Source organism: Ixodes scapularis, unplaced genomic scaffold (assembly GCF_016920785.2).
Source record: "Ixodes scapularis isolate PalLabHiFi unplaced genomic scaffold, ASM1692078v2 PGA_scaffold5__190_contigs__length_132052651, whole genome shotgun sequence".
Taxonomy (NCBI): domain Eukaryota; kingdom Metazoa; phylum Arthropoda; class Arachnida; order Ixodida; family Ixodidae; genus Ixodes; species Ixodes scapularis.
This window is the reverse complement of record NW_024609880.1, coordinates 16,759,641-16,769,568: the sequence shown is the minus strand read 5'-3', so window position 1 is coordinate 16,769,568 and position 9,928 is coordinate 16,759,641. Positions and strand designations below refer to the sequence as shown.

Below are 9,928 nucleotides of genomic sequence, written 5' to 3'. Positions count from 1 at the left end.
CCAGTGGCACGGACCGTCCGCCTCGGCTACGGGAGGTGATCGTTTCGAAGCCCACCGTCGGACACCCGCCGGCTAAATGGGTACAAACGTCCTCCGAACTCGGCGCTCGGTTTCACATACAGGGCATGACGTTTGGGAAAGGTTCCGCAAACCCCGCTAAGGCCTAGCTGCGAGAACCCTTAATCGCAACCGCTAGTCGGTTGCGGCGGTATGCCGCCTTTGGTGGCGTTGTTGCACTCGTGCAGACTTTCGTCCCTGGGAAACCAGGTGAAAAGTTGAACACAAAGGCGCGCGCGCAAAAGGCGTAGTTGCGTCTCCAAGACACTTGCTCACGTCAGGCACGGAAAAGGGATAGAGAGGATAAACGGTGAAAGCAATTTATAAAAAAGCAACGAAAGTATTTAAAACAGCTCCTAATATGGCGGGTAAAATAATTGCCATGCTTATGTCGAGCGTATTTTTAGCTTCGCTTGTTGTGGAATGCAGCTGATCAAGCCTTTCTAAACTAACAAATTCAAACACTCATTCCGCTCTAGTACGGGCTTCGGGTGATGCTGCAATTATCGTTTTTTAATTCCAAACAGTACCAGAAACATGGAAGTTCCTGAGAATCAGTTCATAATCTTTTGCAAAATTTATCTTACTAGAAAAGAAAGCAATGTGCCTCTGAATGCTTGTGCATATGAACGAGGCGGAGAGCAATAATTTCCAATCGGCAAGTCTCCTTTTCATAGAGGACTACTTTGCGCCCATAGATATTTATTTCCTTCCTACGAAAATATGGCAACGATTTCCAAACGGCTGTCAGCACCCGCCCACCGAGGGTTGTCCTTATTTCAGTGGAATTGGTTTTACTGAAAATAAAACTTGAGCCCTGGTGTTTTACAGGATACTTTCAGGGCTTCATAGTCCTTCAGCCCATCAAGCCTCTCTGCCCTTCAAACCATTTTAAACATTCAGACACTCAGCCTTTCAGACTCCATCCACCCATCAACATTTTATATGCCATATGACTGTGAACCATATACCTAAAAGGCAGTTGAAGTGTTGTTGTAAATATATTTCACACATTGGGGTTATATGTATGTTGTTACTCAAAAAGGTGATAAGAGCCAACGTTTACTTAAACCTGGCCGCAAGCAACTGTAGACAGAAGCGATCAGACCATGCAGGAACAACCAATTATTTCGTCACAAAACATTATATATCAAGGCACTCACTATGGCTGGGTAAACTCCCTAGCTGTGCGGTATAGTTACACGGAGATAACCGAGCAGGTGCGCTGCATGCACACGTACCCACCGCCAGTAGCACGTTTAGCAAAAACCACGAACGCGCAACCAACATCCGTCGCCGTTTAGAAATCCTGAGCACATTCATGGCGTCTTCCCATGGTGGCTTTGAGGTGGCGTCGCCGGTGTCATCATCGATCGCTGGATGCTTTTGAACCCCTAGAGACGAAGATGTGCGAGAATCAAGGCACTCAGACACCTTGATCCGCACACCCAGCTTCTCTAAAAGATAGGTCGCACGCAAGAGACGAGAAGCCGACACTGCATGTCGTCTAATTATAGCGCATTTAGTTTGCACTTGTTGACGGAGAAAATGCAGGGCAACCAGCTTCTGACGAACGGTGTATATCGACTGAAAAAAACATATATTTAAACGAACAGCAAAACGCACACCTCCCTTTTGTGTCCACGCACCCGCTCTACCTCCTTAGCCAAAAATATGTGTCCCTCGGCGTAGGGAAAACACTGTCTCTCTCTCTCTCTCTTTTTCTCCATGGTCCCAGCCCGTGAAACACAAAGACAGCATTGAGGGAAAAGGGAACGTGTCCTCAATTTCGAACGTGCGTTCGGTCCGCGGAATAAAAAATGGTCAAGCGGCTTTCCCGACGCATATATCCTGAATGGTCTCGTGATCTCTCTTAAGGACACGTTAAAGCAACTTTGATGGGTTCTGCGGTTTCACGGAGAGGATTGGGACAGATACCACATTCTGATCAAAAACTTATGACAGGTCTTTTACACCTTTCTGAAATTCTTAAAGAGTACAGTGGCCAAATATTTTAATAATATCAAGCGAGCGTCGACCGCCGGGACGGCCAGCACTGTGCCGCGGAAAAATGCGGCGTCACGGGAGAGACTAAGCGCGTGCGCACAAAACTCTTTCTGTTGCGAGCGTCGTCTGCTAGGCTATTCCGTGGACCGCGCACAGCCCCTGTTCATTTTCTGCTGGCAAAGCCAACCGCCTTTAAGCAAAGATCTGAACAGCGCTTGCTTGCGTGATACTGCTCAGGCGTGGCGGAAACCGCGTGTCATCTCGAGTTTAATTTTTTGTTCATTTCATGTTTGCGCTTACCTGTGTGAACACCAACAAAAATTAAAAAAATACGGTGGCGCAACAAACTGAATGCAACGACGCATTAAACTAAATACCGCAAACAATGCTACGAGGCACCAAAACCAATCCAGTACCTTCACCATGCCACGTGACATCGTGCTTTCCCGTGCAGTTGTACCCAACGGGAAGGCCACGTGACACACTTTTAGGGATGGACTGGCCAAGATGACTCGTAGTGTCGGCTGCGGTACAACACAAATGGAAACAGAGTATAGACAGGGTCTTCACTTCGGCTTGGTGTTTTGTATAATCAACTCCGTTGTTTATACAAAACCTAAGTAACAAAGCCTAAGTAGCCGGGTAGTCACAGTTTTTTTTGACCAGCGGGCGCGCGCACATTTTTATGCCTCCTCGAAGGCCCATAAACACTGGAACGTGTTGTGAGAATGTCGATGGGCGGCATGACGCAAAGGGATATGGAAACAGCAGTCGGGGTTACACAGGCTAATGTCAATAGGATTTCGGACGCATTTCAAGAGGAGGGGCGTATCGGCGATGTACTTCGACATTGCAAGCGCTCTGCCCTCTTTTGCTACGGAGCAGAGGCTGCGTGCGGTCAGCGGAATAGCCTAGCAGACTGCGGTCTCTCCAGAAAGGGCTTTGTGCGCACGCACCTAATCTCTCCCATGACGCCGCATTTTTCCCCGGCACAGCGCTGGCCGTCCCGGCAGTCGACGCTCGCTTGATATCGTTAAAAAATTGGGCCACTGTAAAACGTCAGGCCTCTTAGAAAACTTTGAAGGACATCTCAAACCCGTGAACCATTTTAGGGCGTACACTGTTAGAAAATTCCATCAATCTACGTGGAAAAACCGAATAGAACATGTCCCGTATTCTGGAAATGCATACAATGTCCTGTTTGCTTTCAAAAACGGGAACTGTACCATATGCATTGAAATGTGCTATTTAGGCAATAAGTATGAGCTTATCCCTATCAATAAAAAAAGCCTTACAAGATTACAGTTTATAGTCGGTTCAACTGATATAAGCGTATTGAACGCGCCCGAAATTGCCGGATATCCTGCAATTTTTATGGAACTCTATCAGACCGCGAAAGTACAGCGCCCGTGAGCCGTGTTACGCCGCGGGCAGGAAGACATCTCTCTTCCGCGCATGCGGAAGCCGCTGCTGGCCGGCGTGGGCCCGCGGGCTGCGGTGTGCTGCTGCCCGTTCGGAAGGCAAGTTCGACGTTGTTGTCGCGTCGTCAGCGGCGTTCAACGGTGCGTAGACGGCTTTGTTTTCCAAGGTACGTATACGTTAAGTTGTTCCTAACGCAGTGTTAGTTTACTATCTCTAAGGGTGTCGTATATTCCAAGTTCGGGATGCCCAGCGTGTAGCGTTTCGTCTTCCCAGCCTCATAAAGCTAGGACTTTTATAGTTCCTGATCCTGGGCGGGCATACTGCCCAACCCTAGTTAGTAGTTGGGGACTAGGAGAGCACGGTTTCCGCAGTAATCCCGCATTATTATTCCAAGCCGCTGTCAACATGCGTGATTTCAGCGCGTCGAATTAAACTAGTTTTGCCGCCAAGTTCAACCTCACATGGTTCAGAGTTTAGCGCTTGATCGGGGAGGGGGATGGGGAAATCGGAGAATAAGGAAGGATTGGATGAGAAGACCTGAGCATTCGTGAGGTATGTTATAAAAATACACTGTCTTATTTGAACACAACCAGAGTATTTTATAGTCAGGCGTAATAAAACTGTAACAATCAAGTAACTGACATTCAGCATTGTCGCAGAGCAGTAACGCAATTCCACCACCTTGTCCATTGGATCGCTTTAAGTAGTAAGTTGTATAGTTTGGTAACCTGAGCACATCATGTTAAGTCGTGCTCCAAGTCTAAGTTAACATGATGGCAGAATGTTTAAATGAAAATTCAGTAAAGAATTCTTCCAAACAAATTACCTTGTTCTATACAGACCTTGTATTTAAGTGAATACATTTCAGAAAAGCAGGTGGGAGCCTAGACACAAGCTGGTCAACATCACTCTGCAAATAATAGCACTGATCGTCGTTCATGGCACATTATTTTCTAAAAAGTTCATCTGCAGCGTACTCGCGTCCCCCCCCCCCCCCCCCCCCTCTCCTCAAAAGAAAAAAAATGAAAAATAAAAAGGTACTTGACAGGGCAGCTCTGAGGAATGTGTCGGGCGAGCTTACCAGAATGGGGGAAATGCTAATCCCCATTATAAGGGGGGTTGTCCGGCTTCTTGGGTTTTTGCCGTTGACTTTGCCTGGTAACCTTGGGCTGCTCCGCTGTACCTGGGCCGCTCGGTTGGGGAAGTTGCACGGAGCGGCTGCCTCCGCTGAAGGGGCAGCCGACTTCGGTGCCGGCGTCGAGCCGGTTGCTTCAGCGGATGCCGTCGGCCCGTCTCTCAGCTGAACGACGTCGTCGATCTGTGCCACTTTCCCGTTGTCTTCCTCGACATCGCACTCTCCTTTCGTCGCTTCCGGATGCTCGCCTGAATCCCGCGATGTATCATCGGCGTGGAGCGGCGGCAGCGGCTCCGTGAATACAAGCTGCATTGGCCCGTCACCGTCCTCCAGAAGTACGTCTTCGGGGGCCGCATTAACTCTGACCCTGACTTTGGCCGCGTATGTCCGCACGCGCTCAATCTCGAAGTGGGGATATCCACGACACCTGCGGCACCAAGGAGCCTGGCACTGCCTCCCCATGTGCCCCAGCTGGTTGCAGCGGAGACACAGCGGCGGTCGGCCAGGCAATGAGAGCAACCCCGGGTAGCCAGCGATCGAGGCCTGATGAGCAATGTTTTCCTTGTTGACACCCTCACAGAAAACGAGAGTGGCGCTTATCGTTGTTCTGTGCACCTCATATGCGTCGTTTGGTGCACATCATTTCTTTCGCGCAGAACGCTTCAACCTGCCAAGAGGGGCAAGAGCGCCTTCGACCTCGCTGTCCGTCACGAAGGTAGGCAGCCAATGTACTCGCAGCGTCACCTCCGTCTGGTTGGCGTCGATTATGACGCACCTTCTTTCCTTCACAGTGAGCTCCCTGAATGCAGCGAGACGCTTCTTCGCCTCGGCGTTGTCGAGTGTGCAAATCAGCACGCGGTTGTACTGGAAGGTTCCCAGCCCCACCACGTGCTTCATACCCACGGTCTCCTCCAGCGCCTCAGTGAAGTCCTGGGTCCTGTACGGCCTCCCGCGCAGGTCACCGTGTAGAAACACCGTCGCCTCCAGCCGCCTTTCATGCGGGAGTTGGGGCAGCTGCATCCTGTAGCCGTCGTCAGAGGGTTCCGCTGAAACCTGTCCGGTCGGCGCCGCCGACGCCGCCGCTGCGTTTGACATTGCTCCTGGCGCGGGCTGCGTATTTTCGGAACCGATTTGGGGTGCAGGGGCTTGGCCAATGACGTCGCGGACGTCAAAATAATAACTTTATTTTGCCGTCTTCTTTATTTTGACGTCAACAACGCGTTATCTTGGATGCCGCTGAGTGCATTTTGAAATGTCGGTCGCTCGGCGTGTGTGTGGCCGGGTGCTCGGCGGCTCGGTGGTGCCCGCGGTGGTGCGTGTTGTCAACGTTGCCGCCTGTACTCGTCGCGTTTTCAGGAACATCAAACTCAGCGTTCTCCATTTTCAAACTTCGTCCGGTGCCGTCCGTCACTCCTGTTGCAAATGAAGATGATATGTAACGGAGGCGACAGAGCCCAGCCGCAGTAATTTGTACGGCCCCACCCCTGCCTGTTTCGATCTAAATGAGCATCGTACCGGCGTTCGGTCGTGTATCACTACTGCGTGATGCACGTTAAAGACCCTTAGACTAGCGGTTGTGCCGCACTGGCTAAATTGCTCATCTACAGCTGGGAGACTCGTCACCCGTTGAGGCAGACCAAGTTCTAGGCTGTGGAAACATATAGACACAGCCCAATTATTACTAATTTTGTACGCATTTGTCTGGAGCTGTACTTCTGTGCAATACGACGGATTGTCACCCATGCATAGAATAGCAGCGAAGGCCGTGCAGGCGGCGAGCAAGTAGCCTTGACTGGCATGACTGCACCCGCTGCAGGAGCGCTCGTGCCGCGCGATCCAAAGCGAATAGCTCGTGCTTTTAGCACTGTCGTCGACAGCATACTTTTTTTTTTTCAGTGTTAGTCCTAAAAAGAAGTGTTTGTAAATATCGCCAAATGCCCCAAAAAAACAAAATGTAAATAAAAAAAAAAAGTAAGCTTCCGCTACGGGTCGAACCCACGACCGCTTGCGTTCGAGGCAGACATTTTAACCGCTGAGCCACGCTACTGCTTCGGAAATAATGTATTGGCAATTCATTTTATACGAGACTTTCGGACGGCACTTAACGCGGAGTACTGTCGCTAAAGTATCATCGGACGGCACTTGAACGCTCTGCAAAAGTGCCATCGGACGGTGCTGTAGTCACTACAAATCTTCTTTTGCAACAGGAGTGACCGACGGCACCGAGCGAACGAAATTTGAAAACACTGTTTCTGGATACGCGACGAGCACAGGCGGCACGTCGACACACACCAGCGAGTGCACCGCCGAGCCGCCGAGCACCCGACAACGCGCACACACTCGCCGACTGACCGACGTTTCAAAATGCAGTCGGCGGCACCCAAAATAAAACGTGTTTACATCAAAGAACACCAAATAGAATCTGGACGTCACTGACGTCACTGGCCGCGCCCCCTGCACCTCAAATAGGTGCCGAAAATACGCAGCCCCTGGCGCGAGGGATCGGGAGCTCCGGAGAAACACGTCCACTCTCGACAAAACGCGGTGCCCGTTTTTCCCAATGTTCCACGTGTCTATCATTCCCTTCCTCTTCTTGAAAAACTTAGAGTCATTGATATATCCAATTTGTATGCGCATAGTCTGATAGCTAATTTTGAACGATCCGTAAGGGAAAATAATGTAATTTCTTTAGATCTTGGTAATCCAGGAGCAAACGAGTCTGTGTTCCCATCGCGACATAGGTCCCCTTGGCGTATTCCCTTTTCAAGGAAAAATTTCGGTCTACAAAGATATAGCCATCAATTACCACTTTTCTTAAACACCTTGTTTTCCCGTGATATTGAAATACACTCTGTTAGTCATCGTTCCATTCAAGAAGCTTTATAATAAGTAACCACCACTTTTTTGTTTACTGTTGATTGCGAAGTTGAATTCTTAATGCTTTCCTTGTGTTTATCCTTTGTATAGGTGTATGCCTATGTATCTGTGCGCATATTCGCTCTTTTTTGTGTTTTTGTGCCAGTGCCACTCTTACCTTATACTGGGGCGCTGGAACATGTCAAGCTGCAGGCCTGCAGCTTTTTTTCCAGCGCCCCTGTCACAAACGTACTGTTTGTGGCAAATTAAAAGAATTTGCATTTTTTAATGTGTATTCAGATACGACCGGAAATACACCGCCCTACACTTTTCTGCACCGGTGCAGGAGGTGTAAGTAAATCGAACGCAGATAGTTTCGCGGAAGCCTTCCCTATTCTGCACTTTCCCAACAGACGTATGGCGATATCTTTGTGTTTGCTTTTTCCTGGCTAAAATTCTTAAGGAGACAGAAGGGAGGCCTACCGCTAGTAACACCTGCCTTGCTTGCTTCCTCGTCTTTCTTGACTACAAGAAAGGCGTCTTTACCTGCCAAGGTCAAGGAGAAGCACAAAATGGTTTCGATCTTTGACAAAGCTTTTGAGTTTAACTTTTAAATTTGATTGTTTTTTCTTTAGGTCACAATGGCCGAAGCTTGAAGGTTTGGCCTTATAATTTTTGTATAATATAATTCTTTTTTTTTGCCCAAAACATCTTTTCAGTTTCCACTGAGGTGCAAAATAGTAAAATAAAAATACCGCAAAAACTGAAATACAGAATACAAATGCCACAAAAATCTCAATTCCCGAAGACAGGAACATATCCAGGGGATATTCCTTATTGAAGGCCAATTGAATCTGTGACAAAGGGGGTACAGGGGACATGCAAGATGGATGAAACATTCCGACAGGACCTTGATGGAACATGTAAGTGAAATGATCGTAGTAAATCTATTGACCTGACGTGACTATGAACAACTTTAAGAAGAAAAGCAAAATCTCTTGACTGCCTCCTTAAGGCACGTTTATATAATGCAAAACGCTGAAGTAGCGTTTCATAATGATAAAAAAGACCTCCTTTCAATATAGCGGTCATACACAATTCTTATCAACCGCTTTTGTACATTTTAAAATTCTGTTGCCTGACCAAGGAATAATGAATTCCAGATTACTGAGCACAATTCTAACAGTGATCTATCTAGTAACTTAAACAAATGCAACATACAAGAGGGTGATTAGAACCACCGAAATGACCGTGAAATAATGCGTAACACACTTAACGCAGCATTAACAGTTATAGACACGTGCTATTTGAAAAAAAAAGTAAAGTGTGAATACGGACACCAAAATCCCTTCCAAAAATACCCGGGGTATCAAGGCGTCTTCAAGGTTGTAAGAAAAAGAAATGAATTCACACTTTCTAAATAATACAATATGTTTAGTCCTCTCGGGATTAAAAGACAAATGGTTTCTGAAGCACCATTTGAAACATGTTCTATGTCAACTTGAAGACGAGTGCAATCCAATACTGACCTAACAATTAAAAATAATTTGCATCATCGGCAATGAGAAGACTTTTTGTGTCACTAACTCAGGAAACAGTATAATTTATAAACAACATAAGCAAAAGCGGTCCCAGGATGGAGCCTGGGGCACCCCGGATTCAGAAACAAACTCGTCGGAAAAGCTTTCTTCAGCACGAACAGAATTTCTACGACCGTTTATATAACTAAAAAACCATGCGCACAAATGTGGGCTGAAACCATGCAGAGCGAGCTTTTGTAGAACTAATTCATTACTAACACTGTCGAACGTTTTCGACATGTCGAAATAAATCACATCCACCTGTCCCCTACTGGACACACTTGGCGCTGAGAAATTTAAAAATGAGCATAAGTTGGAGTATACCGATCTTCCCTTTAAAGATTCGTGCTCATCTTCAGTTATCCTCCGGCTCAGATAAAAGTAAAGACGCTTATAGACTACTTTTTCAAATACCTTAGGAAATCCACATAACAGTGACACCGGCTGATAATTGTTAACCAATGTAGAATCACCGAATATAAAAATACATACAACTGCTCAGAATTTCTAAAGTTCGGGGAAATGACCCTGTGCAAGAGACAAGCGGAAAAGATGCATTATAACTGGAGCAAAAACAGAACAACAACAGCCTTTTATAATAAAACTAGGTATGCCGTCAATACCGGTTGATAGTTTCGGTTTCAGTTCTTTTTATAGCTTTTAAAATATCTTCAATGCAAACAGTAAATGTTGACAGATCATCGAACACTCAACGTCTGCGGAACTAAAAGAGCTGCTCGTGGGAAAAGAAGAAAAACAGGAACTGAAATACTCAGCTAAGCGAGTTGCAATATCAGCTTGAGAACACATATATTCATTATAGACTCGGAGGCAAATATTTGGCTTATTTTCACAAAAATGTTGCTTCGTA

The 9,928-nt window shown here is 47.1% G+C and overlaps 1 protein-coding gene across 1 annotated transcript; it reads right to left on the bottom strand.

Annotated features, from left to right (window-relative positions):
• Positions 1 to 4,091: 4,091 nt before the first annotated feature.
• On the bottom strand, positions 4,092 to 5,716 carry LOC121838096. The gene is made up of 3 exons (XM_042294163.1): positions 5,387 to 5,716; positions 4,670 to 5,134; positions 4,092 to 4,106 (listed from the first exon to the last, which is right to left on the bottom strand). The coding sequence occupies exons 1-3, from the start codon at positions 5,714 to 5,716 to the stop codon at positions 4,092 to 4,094; spliced, it is 810 nt and encodes a 269-aa protein (XP_042150097.1).
• Between the last annotated feature and the right edge of the window lie 4,212 nt (positions 5,717 to 9,928).

Bases quoted from the DNA above. Each gene is read 5' to 3' on its own strand.
- LOC121838096 (XM_042294163.1), bottom strand. From the start codon at position 5,716: ATGTCAAACGCAGCGGCGGCGTCGGCGGCGCCGACCGGACAGGTTTCA. The intron at 5,135-5,386 runs ATCGACGCCAAC...CCGGGGTTGCTC, and splicing joins AGGAAAGAAGGTGCGTCATA to TCATTGCCTGGCCGACCGCC.